Raw genomic sequence first — 20420 nt, forward strand, 5'->3', positions numbered from 1 at the left:
CTCTATTGGAGTATTTAGTTATAAGCAATTTTTAAAAGTGACTTTGGAGGCATTTTACTGCCCTATTTTGTAACGTGAAAACAACTGACCGAGCCAACAGTATAATCCACGGTCCAACAAAAATCCTAAATCAATTTTAAAGTTATGTTAAAATTTTCAAAATTGGTTGTGGAGATTAGAAATAACTTTCATACCAAACCAGTTTATTTGTCTTATTATCGGGAAATATTTGTGCTTACAGAAATTTTGTACTAGGCAGATAGTTCAACTTGTTTTCTTTACCCAACTCTAATGTCAGGATCGACTCTTCAAAAAAAAAAATGTCAGGATCGATCCTAAATTTGAAACAGTTGCTCCATGCTTAAAATTCAGGAGTGCATCATTCTTTAGTAAACTACCGTTATCACTAATAGAAGTGGTCTTAAGAATTTGAAACAGTTATTGTTTTTATTTAATAAGTGGTCTTAAAAATATGTTGCCTCAATAAAAGAAAAACCTTTACCGTTATCACTAATAGAAGTGGTCTCAATCTTTGATTTATCAGTTCTATTACTTAGTAAAAAATATCTTGCTACAAATAAATAAAGTGAACGTGGTAGTGTAAATAGACGTGGTTAATTGGACTATAAAGACTAAAACTTCTATATTATTTATATTAATAAGCCCAGGATCAGTTACTCCTTTTCCATCAAGTGGGGGAAACTACTTAGATAAACCTGTAATCATCGGGAGAGGCAAAACACCATTTCTGCGATATTAAAAAATTCTTCATGGAAAAGTTGGCTTAAATTATTCTCTTTGGAAAACAAAAAAAAAAGGACGAGCGAAACTGTAAAGAAAATCGATTGCGACCAGCAGTTTATTGGAAGAAAATTGATATTCCGTAGCAACAAATAAGGAGTTCACGGGCTCCAAAAGTTGATGGTAGGCTGTCTGCTCATGCCGTCACATTCCTCGTCACATGGCAGTACTACTTAGGGCAGACACAACAGGGCTATAAGCCAGTTATAAACATATTTTAAAGTTATAAAAGAGGAAAGAGAAGAGCAACGGATTATAGATTTATAGTTAGCTGCAGCACATACTCTAAGACATGTGTGAATGACAGGTGAGACCGAATATTAGTTGTGTACTACTTTTGGCTATAAACAATTTGTAGACAGCAGTTGGCTATACTATTAAAGTGGCTCATATAGCTCTTAACAACTTGACAAATCCAAGAATGAGACTTGAAAAAGCAATACGTCTCTCTCTGCGCCTTGCTACTTACAGATCTCGTGTAACTGAATCTTTCACTCCAGCCAAACAAAAAACCAACAAACAAACGCATTTGACTTACGGCAAAGCTCGTGGCAGCGGTCCCGTTCAGCTAATTGAAGGATCTACCGTAACAATGTACTCCAACTAATTTATTGGATGCCCTTTATTTTTAGTGTTAGGTTGGATTATTCGACTTATTTTAAAAAATAAAATAATTATTAATTAGTTTTATTATGATTTAATTTATTACTAAAGACTCTCATGACTTATAGTTTGCATATTTATAACATAATTTTGAATAAGACCGGCAGTTAAATATAGATAGTGACAAATAAAAAATGAACGGCGTAATATTTACATCAAAAGTAATTAATGAACACAAGTGAAGTACAAAATGCTGCGATATTTAATTTTTTATAGTTCAATCCGATCGACTGTGAGGCAGGGCGGAGCTTATAAGGACAATTGCAGAACATTGCGTCCTTAACCGGTTAACCCTATTTTTTTCTTCAAATTCCTACCCCTATATATTCTCAATTGTTGATTGTACTGATTTTTTAAGTAGATGATTTTGAGCTTATTTTATAACCAAAACTTGTCCTTACTTCATTCCATTAACTGGAATTAACAATGATTAATTTCATGTCAAGATATGGACAAAATTCAAATCGAGCTTATGTATGCCCTCTCTTTTTTTAATGGAATAAGTGAAGATTCATATAAAACCAGGGGTAGAAATTCATGCCAAAATTTTTAATGCCCAGATTCTTAAATATTAAAATAGTGGCAAAACCATAAACTACTTATGAAAGGAGGGCGCGCCAAATCTTAAGGTTAAATGTGAATTTGAACGCCGGCAAGTCCTAACAGAATGGAGGCAAATGCAAGCTTGAATTGAAAAAATAAGGGGAAAACTCAAAGTTTGAAAAGATAAGGGTAAAAACGTAATTGTATCTACGGATATAATTGATATGTTTTTGTGAGTTTGTTCAGATTAATTATCCATGGAGTTGTAAACCGAAGAAGTTATATGAACATGTTCGTCTTTCGTGTTTTACCTCTTGGATCATCTCCTCCACGTCCACACAGACACAGTGCGCCAACTAACTGTCGTGGCCGACGCCGTCCAACATCTTCGCAGCGCACCCAGCCGAATTTTTTATTTCTTAAACCATTTTAAGAGGGAAAATTATTTTCATTGCATGAATCTTTTGTCCACGCCGTCAACATTGGCGTGGCAAGACTATCATGCCATGTCACGCCGATTAGGCTGAGTGACAGCGTTGTCTTCACACGCCATTGTCACTGGCGTGGTCAAAAGGTTCAGTTTTAGAAAAAATTTGTCCGAAGGTTTAGTAATAAAATTATTTCTTAAAGATGTTTATTTAATAAAAAAATTTCCACCCAGCCACCCATAGACAGTCAAAAAGTACGGCCACATTCGTTTGCCCCCACAAGTTAACTTACCTGAGTTAACTCACCTCTCGTTTTTCACGCACACGCTTCACGAACGGCTAAACGGTGTATTTTTTAAAATTTTTTTCTATATATAAGTTGTTTTAAAAAATTATATTAATCTAATTTATATATTTTTAATAATTAATAATTAATTAATCATATACTATTAGTATGTTTTACGTGCTTAACTTATCTCCTCAAGCCGAACGCGGCCGAGATCAGGCAGCACAGCCTTTCTCCCTCTATTCCTTACTCAATTAATCTGATTTATAAGATGGATATCCCTAAATTTGTTGGTGGTTTTTTCAGTGACGGATCAGAAAAATATTAGGAGGGATGGATGAAAGATAACTGCTTCCAACCCTTCCTTCTCTCAAGTAATACCAAAAATTTTATTGTGGAGCCTAAGAGCAAGTTCAATAGTAGAGCCAACTACTAGCTCCAATTTATCTATAGTCAATCTAATAGCCAACTCATACAATAATTACCTACAAAAAATCAATACATGGTCCCACATGTCATACACATATTTTGTCTTAGAGCCCGTGTGCAGCTGGCTACAAATTAGTAGCTCACCTATCTTCTCTCTTCCCTTATCTCTTTAAAATATGTTTATAGATGGTTTATAGCCTGCTATTGTACCCGCTCTAAAGAGGCTTTAATGGTGCAAATCAGATAGCCCCGACGATAAATCCGCCCCTTATCTTTGTCTCCGTTATATTGTAAGGTCCGGGTCATGATCGACCGCTTCATGAATATGCAGCAACATAGATTTAACAAACATTAAAGGTAATGATCATATATATGCTCACCTGATTCATCTATTTATTGAGAAAAAAATAGAAGTTGAATTGGATATTCTTTTTTTTTTCTTTTTAGATCGTCGAGTCAACATGGATTTTTAGATGGAATGATATTTGACTATGTATACATGAATTGTTAATCATCTTTTGCTGACAACTCACCAGTCAATAACCAATTCTTAATATTATTAGTGAATTTGTTTATTCATTTTGATAAACAATGTGCATTACTTTTTTATTTTATTGCAGCCTCCTATATTTTACTCTATCTTCGCCAGATGAATCTTTAGGGCACTAATTATTTCGTGTGGCAAGAAGAATCAAAACAATATTTCACATTTCTTAGGCATTTTATATTTGAGGAAGACTACCGATCGGTGTACCATTCCAGAACAGAATATGTCTGATATATATGTATAGGTCTAGTATAGATGTGTATTGGGGCCGGGTTTTTATTTGTATACTCAATATGCCAGACAGTTTGTAGCCATTTATCGCTATGAACCGGCAATGGTAAATCAACGCCGGTTCATACCAGCTACAGCTAAAGATGACAACAGGGACCCGCGACCTGAGACCCGATGGGTATTTACTCCATTAGTATTTGGGTATGAGCTAAACATATTACCCGTGGATAAATAATTGGGCAAATACTTGCACCCAATAGGTAGGTGGGTATGGAAACGTTCTTATGATCCCCATATCCGTTTACCCATGGGTAATAAATATCCATAAATTTAAATGCATATCATGACCTAATATCATATTAGCCTAGCCTAATTAACTAAAACCATAGGTATTTAAACCATCCATACCTTTTCCACCACACTATATAAACGTGTGATGTCTTAAGTATCTAGCGTCTATGCATATACTATATGGAAAATGTGATATTTAAATTGTTTTGAACTTTTGCGGGTATATAGGTAACCCGATGGGTAAGGTTTATCCAAGCGGGTATGGGTATGGGAAAATTTTCTTACCCGTGACTAGGTATGAGTATTTTAATGGTACGAAATTTTACTAGTGGATATGGGTATGGAATAGCAATACCTGATGGGTATTTACCCATGTCCATCCCTCGTACCAGCCGAAGGACGTCTGTGGTAGGGGTGGCAATCTGGGTTCATAAAGTTTTATGGTTACATATACTTTCGGTTTCTGACAAATACCAAACGAATAAGAGCATTTTTAAGAGAGGTCTAAAATTGATTCTAAAACTAAAATTTGGGAATTGAGTATGAAAATACATCTCCAACAGATTTCTAAAAACATTCCTAATATTTACATATGCCTAAAATTAAATCAATTGTGTCCTAAATTTGAGACAAGAATACTTATTCCTAATACAAGTTATTCATTTTTAGATTTCTGTTGGAGGATGGCATAAATTTTATGCCTAATAATTTTTAGATAAATCCAATATAAATTTTTGAAAAACAAAATATTAGCATTCTATTGAATATGCTCAAGAGGAAGGTAAAACAAACTAGTAGTGCTTTGATTCGGTATCGGTTTTGTTTTGTATGGAACATAGCAACCGATCGATCGAGCACTTTGCTTGTTCCCTCAAAGAAGCGGTGGGCTGTCATCCTCTTGGAATTGGATCCTGCAGTAGCATTGGGCCTGCCTCTTCCTAGAATGTGCGGTAGGCTGCGCTCATGTACATGCTCAAACTAAAAATCGACTCGGCCAAAATTAAGAAACAAAAATGGTATAAATAGATGAAAACAACACTTTGGCTCAGTTCGGTTTTGGTTAAAAAGGAGCTCAACCCTTATATTTCTTAGTAGTGTGCCCTTCTAGGACTAACTACATTAATTACATCATACTTTGTCGTATGTTTATAATTTACAAACTCTGTAATCGATCAACATGTTCTATCCCAATTCAGTCGACGCATCGTACGCCCACGGTACACACTAAGGCCCTGTTTAGTTCCCAAAAACTTTTCCTAAAAACATCACATCGAATCTTTGGATATCTAAATAAGACATTAAATATACATGAATACTAAAACTAATTACGCAGTTATGGAGGAAATCGTGAGACGAATCTTTTGAGACTAATTAGGATGTCATTAGCCATAAGTGCTACAGTAACCAACATATGCTAATGACGGATTAATTAAACTCAAAAGATTTGTCTCGTAGTTTCTAGGCGGAATTTGAAATTTGTTTTGTAATTAGACTACGTTTAATACTCTAAATGTGTGTCTAAATATTTTATGGGATGTTTTTGCAAAAAAATTTTGCAAACTAAACAAGGCCTAACTTCAAACATGCCACGAGGAATTAAAAAATTTCTACATGTACTTCTAATCTTGTTCTAACTATATGTAAATTTTAAAATCAAGTTCATTATATTTTACAGCTAACAAAAAATGACAAAAATCTTATAGTTTGTACCGTGTAACATTCCTAGAATTCTCCTTTTTCCTGCTATGTGCAAAGCAAATTTATATTTCAAATTTATATATATATGTGCAGTAAGGTTACAACTCCAAATGTATTTTGTTTCGGTGATATTTGTTACTTACTGTGCACGGTGACTGCAAGAACTCCTACACTCAAGAGCTTGAAGTTAGGTATTCTACATCCATGAGGGCAATCACGATGCAATAACAAGTATGGTTTTCATGGTATTAAATAAGCTGTCGCATAGGATAAAAGATGACGTGGTAAGTGAGTTAATAAAAAAGAGAAGTAAATCATATTTTGCATGAGACATGGTTTTTACGTTACACCTAAGGCATGATGAGAGATAGATAATATAAAATTCACATAAATTAGTATTGTTTGTATGGTAATATTGGTGTCTAGTACTAGTTTTTATATAACTGTGGATGAGAGGGAAGTGATTTGTGTGACTACAAGGGGAGCAAGGTGCTGGACAGTGATTCTTATATATTTGTGGTTGGTCGGGTGGGTAAAAAACTTAGGCAGACCTCCTAATTGACTTGCTTTTGTAGACAGATCTCTTAAGGACCCGTCTGTAAAAATCAATTTTCCTATGGGGTTTAAACTTAGGCAACCGAACATGTTTTTATTGTTTTCTTTGGTGACTTGGATGTAATTGAATCTGTTTTGATTAGTAAACATGTGATTTTTTTTGTCAGAGAATCTGTGACTATATTTGGATGGGCTGAATTTGATTAATAATTGGGCTATAGCCCATCTACTGTATTGGACTGGGCTGGTTAGTAGGTTCAATTTTGGAATAAGTTCATCGTAGGTCCCTTAACTTAACGTTGAATCTGTCCGAAGTCCTTTAACCCCAAAACCAGAAATGTATATCTCTAAACTTATATAAACCATTTAATGAAGGTCCTCTAGCAGTATTGATTCCAATTTTTAGCTGGTTTCGCTGACGTGGCGTGTGGTGGGCCCCACATGACCTTTTTTTTTCTTTTTTTCCTTTTCTCTTCTTTTTCTCTCTCCTGCTGTGCTCTCTCTCTTCTTCCTCTCTTTGCGGTGGCGGCGGCAGCGGCTGGCCACGCTAGGGTTGCTCCAGGCTTACGCATATCTACGTCGGCACCAACCGGCTCTCCGGTAGCCTGCCGCCTTCGCTCGTCCAGCTCAACAACCTCCATGTGCTCATTCTGTGTTCATATCTATACCACGCAGCAGCAACAACTACATCCGATGAGAACAACATCGCGAGGATGCAGCGATCGGACCATGTCGTCTTCGTCGCCGCCGCCATCGCCGTCGAAGGCAAAGAGGCCAGGCCACAGCACCCAAGGCCACATCCGCTGATCATGTCGGACCTGTCGGTGGCAGCGGCGGCCGTTGAGGGAGAAGTGAGCCGGCCGCCCAAGAAACCCCGTGTCAGCGGCGGCGGCGGCGGCAACACGGGACCGGTGATCGTGTACGAGCTCACACCCGGCCGGAGGAGTTCATGGCCGGCGTGCAGAAGCTCACGTTGGCAACTGATCAGGTGGCTGCTGCCGACGCGCTAGTGCTCGCACTTGGGCAGCAACGTCAGCCAGCCGCTTCGCCGGCGACGACGACTGGCTATTATTATTTGGAGCCTCCATCTCCAGCGGCCGATTTACTTCTATCACCGAGTAGCCTCTTTTCTTCTCCCCGACGATTATTCATGCCTTAAAAAGAGCTCGAAGCTTTGTTCTGATTAGCTCTAGATTTTGGTATCATACAGTTCGTGCAAAAAAAAACACAACGATGTGTATATATAGCATTCATCTTGTACATGCTCTGCTCCAAGAAAAGGAGCCACAAGCTCGGGCGGAAGCCCAGGGGAGGCGGCAAGAGTGCGTTCAGTGTCAGCAACAAACAATCTCACACTCTCGCTCACTCTGTTTTTCTTATGGCTAACCGAAGGACTTGAAATTTTCACAGGCTACCGGAGAGCCGGTTGGCGCCGACGTAGATATGTGTAAGCCTGGAGCAGCCCTAGCACGGCCAGCCGCTGCCGCCGCCACCGCAAAGAGAGGAAGATGAGAGAGAAAAAGAAGAGAAAGGAAAAAAAATGAAAAAAAAGTCATGTGGGGCCACCACACGCCACGTCAGCGAAACCAGCTAAAAATTGAAGTCAATACTGCTAGGGGACATTCCTTGAATGGTTTATGTAAGTTTAGAGATATACATTTCTGGTTTCAGAGTTAAAGGACCTAAGACAGATTAGTTAAGGGACCTACGATGAATTTATTCCTTCAATTTTTGGTCCTAAATGAACTGGGCCTAAATGAATGTATTGTAATTAGATTAAAAATATTTTTTTCAAAATTATGGGCCAATTATAAATCTAGTTAGGCTTAGCCCATAAACAAGTAGCTCACTACATGGTTCTTGATGGACCATATTATATTTTATGACGTTTCATAGGCTCAACAGTGACGAAAATTAGCATCATAACTCAATGACGAAAGAAGAATCGTCACTAGAACAATGATGAAAAAATACGTTTTCGTTATAGAATATGAATAGAGACGCATGATAGTGACGAATAGATTTTTGTCGGATCGTCATAGAATTTGAAATGTGACGTAATTTTTAGTTTCTATAACATAAATGAAACGTCACCTATCATAAGATTTCTTATAGTGTTTTTACTGGACACCCCCTAAATCTTTTCCACGGGTAGCTTATCTTTTAGTCCACCTCTAAAAATAAAAGGGGTGTTTGGAAAAATCAATTTTTTTAGTGTGTTACCTAAATTAAAGATCATCCAATGTAATTTTATTTAGGTCTCACGTCTACTTTGTTAGGATATAATTTGGTATTGACTCATGGATTGCTAGAAATTAGGGTGTTTAATTCTTGATGCATGCTGACACATTTCCAATAACAAATGCATCAATTAGTTAAGAAAATGGTAACCACTTCTAATTGATGGGTGATCGTTGGTGCAGTAATGGTGAAGATATGATAAAGATCAACTACTTTCTCATAATATCCCATTTCTCCAATGATAGGATGGTGGATTTGGTCTCCATATACGGTATGAGAGAACACAAAATAACTTCAACTAACGGTTGCTGTGGAGGTAAGATACGAGCCATGCTAGAGACATACAGACAACCAAACAGACCATATATATATATATATGTATACTGTGGATGTAAGAAATCTCTCCCTCAAATCTTGCACTGAGAAAAGGAGGTGAATCAGGTCTTTAGAAAACACATTATATATGCGACTAATCGTTGAGTTGTGAACGATTAGTTTGACTACACCAACCGTTGGAGGTTGGTTCTGCATCTGCTATTCCTACTATGATAGCACGTATGTTCCATGTTTTATCTCACTCTGTTTTTTATTTATTGTTGTTCTATATGCAAATGACATCGACATGCATATATCTTCTGTATCCCAATGTTACGTGTCTTCTATTTCTATTGCTAAGAGTAATCTCTTAGATATGGTACCATGGATCATGTGTTATATTATGGTTTACGTGATTTCATTCTATATTAAATCTTATAAAAAATACTAATATTTCCCACGCACTTTTTAGTCTACCTAGGGATGGCTCCATGCTCCTGCGTATGGCCGATGGAAGCCACCTTTACTACCTCTACACACAATCTGGACGTCACTTTTCACCTTTTCAGAGTTTAATTAGTTTCGTTCCTGTATGTTGATTTGTTCGAGTTAACCAGCCGTGACTCATGAGACGATTGATTCCTTTCGATTACAGCTACCTTTGGTAGTATCTTATTTATTCCACAATTGGATGGTGTAAGTTTCTCTGCTACCTACGTGGTTTAATTAAGTGGGTAAACCATCTGTCATAGCAACAAAGAACAACATGTATCAAGTGTTGAAGCGTATCAAAACCCGAAAGCCCTTCAGCTAGATAGTAATCAGCCTGCCTCGTAAACACAATGCTCTTCACCAAATTAATCGTTATCCAACCATCCAGGGGTGGATCTGGGCTAGAGGGGCTTTAGCCCCTCCTAACTAATCTGTGTGATTAAAGCCCCCTCTTAACCTCCACAACAAAATGTCTGGTATTAGTAAAGAGAAGAGCTGAAAAGGAGTTCACTTTCGTTCAACCTCTTCTAATACTTTTTCTGGATCCGTCACTGTAGACCATCGAAAATCAGTCACAATCAGGCATGGGTCTACCACGGAAGTGAAAATCCAGTGGCGCAACAACATGCAGAAATGAACATTGATCAATCGGCGCCAGCAAATCAGCAATGAGTACCCCCACAGACCCCAACTTCCCATCAGACAATCTGGCAACTAATCGGATACAACACGAGCTAGTAGATAGATTAGACATGGCAGAGAAGACACAGATAGACGTACTACTAGTACGTACGGCCACACCAAGAACACAAGAACACATACATGATACTACATCATCAGCTGGAATACTACTACAAGGCAGGCTCGTGGTGGGTCACACGTACTACAAAACACACGCAGACATGGAGACACTACAGGAGGTACAACGAAAGACACAACGATATTCCCGATGGCCAGCTTGATGATGTCCAGGACTGCTTTTTTTCTTATAGCAAGCTGGAGAAGGTTCATCATCGCCGTCGCCGTCACAATCGTAATATGATTTTATAGCAGCTAGGACAGCAGGATCGTCGTCATCACGATCACCACCATGTTATGTAATCTAGTGTATGTATGTAGGGTACTTGCTGGATGCTGGAAACAGAAGCAGGCGAGCTAGCTGGAGCTTGAGGCTAGCTCTTGGTGAGCACCAACCATCACTGGAGATTCAGGTACCTTGACATGGAGGAAGAGAGAAAGGAATTAGTAAGCCATGGTTCAAATAAATGCATAATGAGACTATTGCAGTGAAGGATATATAGTTGGTTAAGATCTCAACGATTTTGAAATCGAATTACAGAATGATCAACTGTAGAAGGATGTGCAGGTAGATAGAGTGAATGAGCCCATCGATCGTGACATCAATTCTCTCAACAATAGATGAGTAGAAGAATCTAGGGAGAAGGAATAAATGAAAAATGAAAACTAAGATCGGTGTTTGTCTCCATGCGAGAGAACGATTCTCAACTGTTAGGGGATGCACTTTATGCCCGACGAAAGGACTGCAAGCTTTAAGGGACTGGGTGGGGCCCTGTTGCACAGGATGCTTTACATGCAAATCTTCAGCAAAGCATGCTCTAGCTGCTAACTACCAACATGCAAAAAGGGAACATTTTTCTTCCTTTGTACCATTCTATCAGCACCCCTACATCAGTACTTCACTCGCCATGCAATTTCAGTAAACACTTTGCTAATTGAGGGCATGCTTAACAAACTTTGGACAAAGGCACAATAATAAGGCTCCTAATGTAGTAAGCTACAAAAGTTAATCATGTTATGGATGCTATATCTCTCCACCATCTTGAGAATACCAAATAATAAGCTAAAAGAATATATCTTCTTGAAGGCAGCTGGGTTCATCTCCAAAGCCAGATAGTAGGACAATGTTTTTAGATGATGTTTGACAAAGCTGGTGGCAAATAACAATCATGGATGAAACCCCATTGAGCAAAAACAAGTTGTTTCAGGATGTAGGTGAATCACAATTACATTCTGCAAGACTGAACTTATTCTTTGATGGTGCAAATTATTTCACAACTTCTGAAACATCAAAACTAGGTATTTTTGTATGTCACTGTCAGAAATCATATTTATGCTAAATATAAATTAGGTACTTTGGATGTTGTAATTGCTAGCGGTTCTAACCAATTCATTCTAGCTAGCATGTAAGCATCTATTGTGTCATTCTAACCATTAATTCTATCAGTAAAATAGACCAATAGAGACCAAACAGACAGACCATGTTCTCCTATGTGATTAAGATATAACTAGGAACATTATAAAACATGATCCCATCCAAGATAAGCTTTGAGCATTATAGACTGATATAAAATTTTAGTGGCATCATGTATCCTCTTACTTCAACTTGGTTGTGCCAAATTTTCTATCCACAAAAGGTAAATAACGAATTAGTGAATGAAAAAAGGTAAGAAATTTATTAGCTGCATTGCAGTCTCCCAGATTTCTAAGATACTTGAACTAGTAGAAAAAAAAAAGAAAACAAAGCCTCGTCAGTTATTTGATATCTTCCATGGAGAATATCAGAGTGTCAAATAAAAAAAAGAAGGGCTCGATTTCAGATGGTGGTAGGAAACTATGTGACAACAAAGTGTGTAGTTCTTTCTGGATAAAGGTGACGTGAGTGATAATATATCATAGCAACCAGCCGATCACATAAACTGCAAAAGAATTCAATCTAGAAAATATATATTTTCATTAAGGACAGGATAACCAAGACCAGACTGTGACCCCACTATTGACTGACAGGAACTCCTACTTGAATTCTCACTGAGTCAGTGACGGTGGGCCAGTTGATTAAATTTCAAGTTGCCTGTTTGTCAATGACTCAAATGTGACTGAGAATGCTCATGCACAAATATGGCATTACTGTGACATGAACAGTCAAAAGGAACAAAGAAAAGCACAAACCATATGAGAAGGGGAAAATCCAACATGGGATCTATAAAACAAGAAAAAGGCTTCTCAACGCAAGTGACTGCACCCAGAAAGCCAAGCTGAAAGCAACACTGTCCTTGCCCACACACACCACATGACTAGTATGAAGGCATACAGCAGAAGGCGGTCCACTGTATGGTGATGCATGCATGGATGAAACAGTCTTTAACTGAGGAGATATAGACTAGTTAACTACCTCTGCTCCCCATTGCTGCCACGGCCTTTGGATTTGCTGCTGCTGCCACCATCACCGCCACCACGGTACCTGGACCCCTGATGGTCTCCCGACTCAATTTCATCAACGTCTTTGATAAGCTCCTCATAGTGCTTCTTCACATCATCCGCGGACTTACCACCGCCCACCGCCCGCGCCACGTTCTGCCAGCGGTCTGGGGTGTCCTTGTCATATCTCGCGAGCGCCTGCTCGAAGAGCTTGTTCTGACTCTTCGTCCATGACGAGCTCATGCTTAGCACCTGAAGAAATTCTTCAAGAAAGAAACTAAAGGTAAGGTGATTTGTAGTGGCTAGTGCTGGTGCTCCAACTACTAGATCACTGGTTTGTGCTTGTATGCAAGAATGCGAGGGCAATGGTGCAGCTTATATAGTGGCAAGCCAGGCTAGTTGGAGAATAATGCTGTGAATGGTGGGAGATAGAATGGAGGTGTCAGAAGACAGTAGCAGCAAATGAATGACAAGTTTGCATAGGAGCCACAGGAAGAAAGAGCAAGATTTTCATATCATATTTTTCATTACTTTGATGTGTATGCATTGCAGCAAGGAATCAGTATCACCTCAGGGCTGCTTGGGGGGAGGCCCCTTTCATCTCTTTTTGTCTCCCTATCTTCATAGTGACCTTTTGGTTCTTTTTCTCATTGGTAGGACTCTAATACTTTATGCAGACTAATGAATACTATGATTAGTAATTACCATAGACTAAATATACCTCAAACACTAGCTGAATAATGAACAAACAGCACAGTGCTTCAATATTGGATTGTCCAAGCTTTCAGGGGACTAATTAGAATGATATAAATACTATTTATCATAGGCTAAATATACCTAAAACATTATTATTTAGGCAATGCACAAACAGGATACGTGCTGGACTAACGACTAACTTTCAAGTAAGAGGATAATAACCAATTAATAAGTCTAATATAAGCACTAATCATGCACTAATTAATCCTAAAACAGTTTTGAACGGTGCATAAACGGCAACGAATGGACTGCTCCTAAGATCTCCAATGTTGGAAACATCATTAGTAAGTAATGTACCAACCTTTATTGGAGAATATTTAGCACGACAAAAAAGCTGCTATGACACAAGGTGCAATATCCACCATCAGTTGCAGCTCAATACCGCAAATTATATGTACGATGATTCTAGTTTGTACAAGAAGGACCATTTTCGGAATAAATGGGACAACAATTATTGCAGCTATAAGGCAAGAAGCCGAGAAATTGGCACTATTGTTTGACGTCCATCATACCTTCTCAAACAGGGGTTTCAAAGATCTATTGATTACAATCTACCAACGATAGAATGTTAGACTTGTGCTTTAGCCAGGTGTATGCACGCTATCATTATCTGTTTACTGTTCCAGTTTTTACTCCCTATAAGACAATGCACGTGCAGCTTCTCTTATGCAATCCATCAGTGATGAACAAAATCTGTCTCCATTTACTTTAATTTTTCGTAATTGGACAAACTTTGCTACAAGGCTATCCTTCACCTAGATTTTAATCGAGGTTACGTTCATACAGAGGTTGGAATGTCGCTGAGCTTATTAGTACTGGTGCAAATGTTTTTCTTTATTTAATTCAGGAGGTATGAAAAGGAACATAGCAAGCATCCTTTTGAGCAGAAAGGATAGCAGACTAGGTTCATCTCCCCTTCCATATGTCTAGTTTCTGATTTCTCAACCCCACGAGGGCTTATGGATCTCTCTTGAAGGATAAGTAATGCATAAAATCCATGTCCCCTCTGAAAATTTGTCTGTTGCTATTGGAATGGCAGACAAATTGGATGCATAGCTAACCTAGACCTATTTTTCAAACTGTATTGATAGACAGATCCAACATGAAACTGTTATGGTGCACAGGTATGCTTCAGATCAAAGACTGTTAATTGCTTCAGATGTGTGCACAAGTGGGACAACTAGATCTGATCCAAATCTAGAACCTACAAGACCAAAAGTTAAGAGACTGTATTTTTCCATTTTTCCATAGACGCACAGGACAGTGATATATAAATGATAACTAAAAGAACAATATCTGCCCATACACCATTGAACTATGCATGCATTTCAGCTATGATCTGATTTTCCTATTCATGTTCGAGCAGCTTCTCATGAAATAATTTTATTTTCTTCTACAAAAGTATGCCATTCTATGAAGTATAAAGTTTTTAAGGAATAGTGAAATATGAAGTTTCAAAAAAGAAAAAAAGTTGTTACAATAAACACCACGTTGTGTGTAGGTGGTCTCTAACCTGAGATGCAAATATATGATTGTCAATAAAGAACAAGTATGCATTATGTTTTAAGAATATAATAGATTAGTTGTTTTTCTATAAAAAGAAGTCAAGAAATAAATATATCCAAATAAACCAAATAAAAATTAAAAGATTGATTGGTAGCTACGAGCAGAAATTAAGCATCAAAACAAATAAAAATAATAATACAGAATCTACAAGTGCCCATTGAAGCCATCTGCTATTAACTAGTAGCTCCAGCGATGTGCTATGATAGTATGCTTCTCTCTATCCTTAAATGGTAGCGCGGGTCTTTTAATTCATACTTACATCTTTCACACCCCTATAGTGCATGTCATTGCTTAAGTTATAAGATAAATAGCCATAAATGAAATATCACCAATAAAATTCTAAATTTCACTAAGAAAGAACAAAACCTGAGCAACCCTTTTCAGCAACAATTGTAATTCCCTGTAGGTCTGGCTGGAAACTAGTGGTCCAGATGTGATTGGTCAACTAGACAACTCTCTGCATGTACTACAAAAGTGGGATTGTGTGAGAACTTAACTGGCACAAACTAAGAATATCTAGCATCCTAACAGGCCATGTCATAATGAAGGTAATTTTGATTTTGGAACAATATGTGCATGATTTACTAAAGTAGGTGTTGCCAATGTAGCTTCAAAGGAAATTTGCCCAATAATGCAGCAATATGATAAATTTACAAAAAGCTCCAACAAAATGTTGATTTTGCAATTCAGCTCTTGATTAACTTCAGCACACTCTTTATCATAATGCAAATGCATTCCAAGAGTCACATAACATCCAAAGTCAATAGTTTTATAATTCATTCGGATCCTCGAAAGAAAACAACAAATTAATTGTATATGCACTACAGGACAATCGTAATTTTGAATACCATCATAACAATAAATTAAAGAGTCTAACAAGCATCTGCTGTAGCTGTTATGATAAGTAGGAATTTATCACATTAAAGATTGGGGAATCTTTTAATTTGAAGTTAGTCCATATTTTGTTCCCTCAACTGCAAAACATTTGCAAGTCTTAATCCAGGTAGATACTCGCTATCAACTTCACTGTTGCTTTAACCAAGGTGATATGGTGGGCATGGGAGAAAAATAGATAAGATTGAGAAGCATGTACCCTACCGTTAAAATACATTACAGGACTTTCTAAGATGCAGTGTTGGCCATACCTGGTGCCATGATCCAGAGTATGTGCCGGCAGTGCCACCACCTTTGCCCTTTTCTTTCTCATGTTCACGGAAGTTCTTAGCTTAATTAATCACCATAATGGATGCTCCTATAATATTTTTTATCAAATTGTTATCTGCCGTCTGGACCACCCTTGCTCTCACCATCTATATCACAACCAGTGTTCTTAAGGAGACAAGGCAAGGCAAAGCAACCAACCCCTGTGCAATTGCCTAGGCGTTTAAGACAAGTGTAAAGAGACACCTTACACACATGAGCACAAGATGCATAATAGAGAACTAATTATGTTTTCAATTGTAAAATGACAATAAGGAAAAAGGTCAACAAGAACACGCAGTGGCGACGATAAAGAACCATGATCACAACAAGAGTCTAAGCCATGTTTTCCCCTAAGGCATGCCTTTACTGTAGCTCGTTAGTGTCGTAGCTCATACCGTGGACGTCATTGAGGCTATCGCTACCGAGGACACTTCTCACACCATCTTCCCTTAGACACCCCCCCCCCCTCCCGGAAGTTTACTCTTCTATAGGCCATGCTCATAAGCATGACTTTCCACAATGGTTAGCTAGGACTCATGCACTTTAGTGCAGAAAACCAGATTCTTTGTCTAAACGATAGCAAAGCTCTCTGCTCTCTAGATGATCCCTCATGCCACCATTCCATCCACTCTGAATCTTCGAAGTCAACAATAACTAGAAATTGATTCTCCAAGACCTTGATCGTGAAATAATAGCCATAGTTTGGCGTTTCCTTACAAGAGGGCAGTGATGTGAGACTGGGGATTCACCTACTTCGGTGTTTCTGCCACATTCTTGACCACAGTACCACAAGCACAGAACTATTATGCCCTCTTGGTGCCTTGTCAGAACAACTGGAATCCTAGTCAGGCATCCACGTGGACTAAAATCAGGTTGATTTGAATATAACATCTATTTGTATCCAGAATTTAGAAGGAACAAATATTATCCATTTTTGGATTTAAGGGACAAAAATTAACCTGAGACTAGCTTTTCCCTTTCGCAGTTAAGGGAAAGATAAGTTGAGGGATTAGAAAGATCTCCAAAATTCAATCAAATTTTCCCTAGAGGAAAAACAAACAACTATTACCTTCGTTTTAGGTTATAAGATGTTTTGGCCCTTTCTATATTCATATGGATACTAATAAATCTAGAAAAATATATAAAACATATACATTTGTTCATAGATAAATCTAGAGAAAACCAAAACATCTTATAACCTGCCACAAAGGGTTCCTTGTTCAAGATTTAAGTTCCAAAGAAGCTTCCACTCTATCATGAAAAGTTTGCATAAAAAGCATAGTGTTTTATAGCAAGAGTGCGAGATTACCTTGTAATCTCAAGCAGCATGAAATGGATTGAACAGAAGATCTCCCTCAGCAGTCCATATCATTTAAAAAGCATAATACTTCCATTCAAGATGCTTCCCACTATCACCTCATCTCATGTGGCTCCAACTTTAGTCAGTTTCAAAGTACAGAAAGATGCAGGATGTAAACTTCAATGGCATTAAACACCATGGCTTAAGATAGCCTCAAACCAACACATTCTGTAGAGCTTGGTACAGGCTGCTGCAGCATAAATAGAGGCTACCTGTAAGAAGACAAATGACTGAATGGGTTAACGAGATAACTAACTCATGCTTTAAAAAAGGTATAGGCTACTGTACAATAACAGAAAGCAAGAAACTTGTTCATATCGTTTTAAATCATCCTCGGTTATTCCCAGTTGAACTTACATATCCTACCTTTAGATAGTTGAGGTTTCCATGAAATTGACAGATAAAATTTGAGAAATCATATAAGATACCAGGATAAAGACTACTGACTTTTCTCCATCTGGAATCATGAAAAAAAGGTACATTGGTTGTGCTTCAGCTATAAAAAACGTGTAGAACATGGAACTGAGAGCACAAAATCAAGTGCGTAAATCTTATACAGATTCTTAATTTTCTTGTCTATGTGTCCTGTGTTGATCCTCAAGCAATATATGTTCTACAGCTAAACTACTTGTATATAACTAAGACCACATAATTCTTAGATTGCCATGGTCCTGTTCCACAAGCCAATTGGAAGCTTCTGATAAGAAAGCCTTTGCAACAAGAAACGAATGATTCTGTGGTTATCTTGGCAATAAAAGCTCAGAAGTAGATTTTTGCACCTGCAGGTACGGAGTCATCTACGGCTTTACAACAACCACATCATCTAAAGGTCCTCTCATGCGAATCTCCCATGTGACACACTACAAATTGCACAATACCTTGTCATGGTAGGATTTGAATAGCCAAAAAAATGTGCACAAGTTGCTTACATTTTTTAAACACCTTGAAATACATATCTGATCATTGGAATAAAAATTTCTATTTATACAGTCATATATATTTAAAGTACAATCCTCTTGGAACATTTTCTTTGTGAAACTTCATATGGAACTTTGTGATATCACATCCACATCAAGAAAATACATGACCCCGGATTTTTTATCTTTTTGTCTTTGTTTTGTTCATTTTGTACAAGTTGAGCGCACTCATGGTAGCCTTTGAATCTATCTATCTGAATGGAATTTCATGTTGACTGGAAAATAACAAGATACACAGCACATCAGCCAGAAATGATATGTGAAATCCTGAGGAGAAAGCTGCAAAAGAAAATACATTACTCTCCTATGTTTGAACCGAAAAAAAATGAAATTAAGTGAACATAATCCACAATAGAAGCATATGATGTACTTATTACTGGACAGCAGTGTTTTTATTTAGCAGCTCGACATGGAATCTATGCCCAAAAGACTGATGGGCAGTTAGAAAAAGGTGTTGGGTAGGCACACTTTTTAGGGAGAATGGTCAGATGCTGATTTCTTCAATCTTCTGATGCCCCCCATCCCACAACACAGACATAAATGCAAACACCCCTTTTCCTTTCTCCCCCTCCCTTAAGTATCATAGCTATAATTCTGAATAAGTACAGGATTATGTGATGATGATGTCATTAGAATTAAAGAATCATACAAGTTGAGTTAGAACGGTTGGTGTCATGTGTACCGGCTGCACTTTCTAAAAAAGCATAGAACCCCTGTGAACAGACGGCTGACAACAAAACCATGGCTCAAGAGTAAAAGCATGATGATTGCATAAGATATGACAAAAATGACTGAGAGGAGGCCCTCAGACCACTAATTCTCCGGACTAGAGAATGTGCTCCTACTTCTGAGGACAGAATTGTAGCAACCAGTGTTCTGAACATTAAAGCATACAACAATGGGGGTGAACATCAGTCAAAGCGAGGTCGGAGAGCGACAGCATCAAGTAGAAGAACGCTAGGCGAAAATTAACGCGCATTTGAGGATTCACACTTTCGGGCAGGCAGATAGCTCCCCGTTGGCCTGTTTAGCAGAAACATGCCATTGCTGCAAGCGGCTGGAATCTCTTTGTCATCATGTGGCCGTGGTGGATCATCTAGTTACGATCATTGATGACAGTTAGCCATAGAACTTTACAATTGACTGATTGAGTTGAGGATCCAATTAAACCATCGGTGGTGCCATCCCTCTACCACTACAACGGAAGAACGCCCCTGATTGTTTTGCACAACATTGCCGCTCCACAACTTTCTATTGCAGCATTAACATGCCCACCAATACAACAATGGAAAGTACTACCAGATAAATAAATAAAAGAGAGAGAGAGAGAGAAAAAAAACCATTCGCATTTAATCAAACCACAGCTCTTCGCCAAATTCCTGTACAGAGAGATTAATGAATCAAAAATATTTTTTTACAAAAAATATAAAGCACGCTCACCATCGGCCAGATCGTCGCGCCGCCGCCACGGCCTCCTCGTCATCATCACGCTGCCCCTCCTCCGACGGACGTACCGGCGAACAAACAGTACACCACCCACCCACCCACCCACCCGCCCACTGGACGCCGTGCGGTCCGGTCCAGCCCTGCGCCAGCGGGGGAGGCAGCAGCACGCGCGCGCGCGCTCGGCGACCTTTGCTCTCCCGATGGCGGTGGCGGGGGTGCTCGTACGGTCCTCCCCCGCGCCGCGCATCGCGCACCGACAACGGAGAGAGACGATGGCGATGGTGGGTGGGAGCGGGCGGAGACGGGGAGAGTCGGGAATTCCGCCGGCCCGAGAAGATCCTTTCTTCTCTTGTCGATGGGCTTGCAACCCATCATC

General features: G+C 38.6%; 1 protein-coding gene across 3 annotated transcripts; it reads right to left on the reverse strand.

The window, feature by feature from the left end:
• Nucleotides 1-9975: 9975 nt before the first annotated feature.
• LOC107304391 (protein RADIALIS-like 3) lies at nt 9976-20125 on the reverse strand. Of its 3 annotated transcripts, none has more exons than XM_040524750.1 (4): nt 20039-20125; nt 17571-17833; nt 16204-16310; nt 12707-12999 (listed from the first exon to the last, which is right to left on the reverse strand). In XM_040524750.1, exons 3-4 carry the CDS (start codon nt 16211-16213, stop codon nt 12707-12709), a joined length of 303 nt encoding a protein of 100 aa, XP_040380684.1. In that variant the 5' UTR covers nt 16214-16310; nt 17571-17833; nt 20039-20125. The 3 variants fall into 3 exon arrangements, 2 of the variants coding, with proteins under 2 accessions (XP_015693803.1, XP_040380684.1); XR_005811994.1 differs by lacking the exon at nt 12707-12999 and adding an exon at nt 15426-15524; XM_015838317.2 differs by lacking the exons at nt 17571-17833; nt 20039-20125 and adding an exon at nt 9976-10735 and having other exon boundaries at nt 12711-12999; nt 16204-16475.
• Nucleotides 20126-20420: the final 295 nt, after the last annotated feature.

The sequence above is a fragment of the Oryza brachyantha genome, chromosome 6 (genome assembly GCF_000231095.2).
Source record: "Oryza brachyantha chromosome 6, ObraRS2, whole genome shotgun sequence".
Taxonomy (NCBI): Eukaryota; Viridiplantae; Streptophyta; class Magnoliopsida; order Poales; family Poaceae; genus Oryza; species Oryza brachyantha.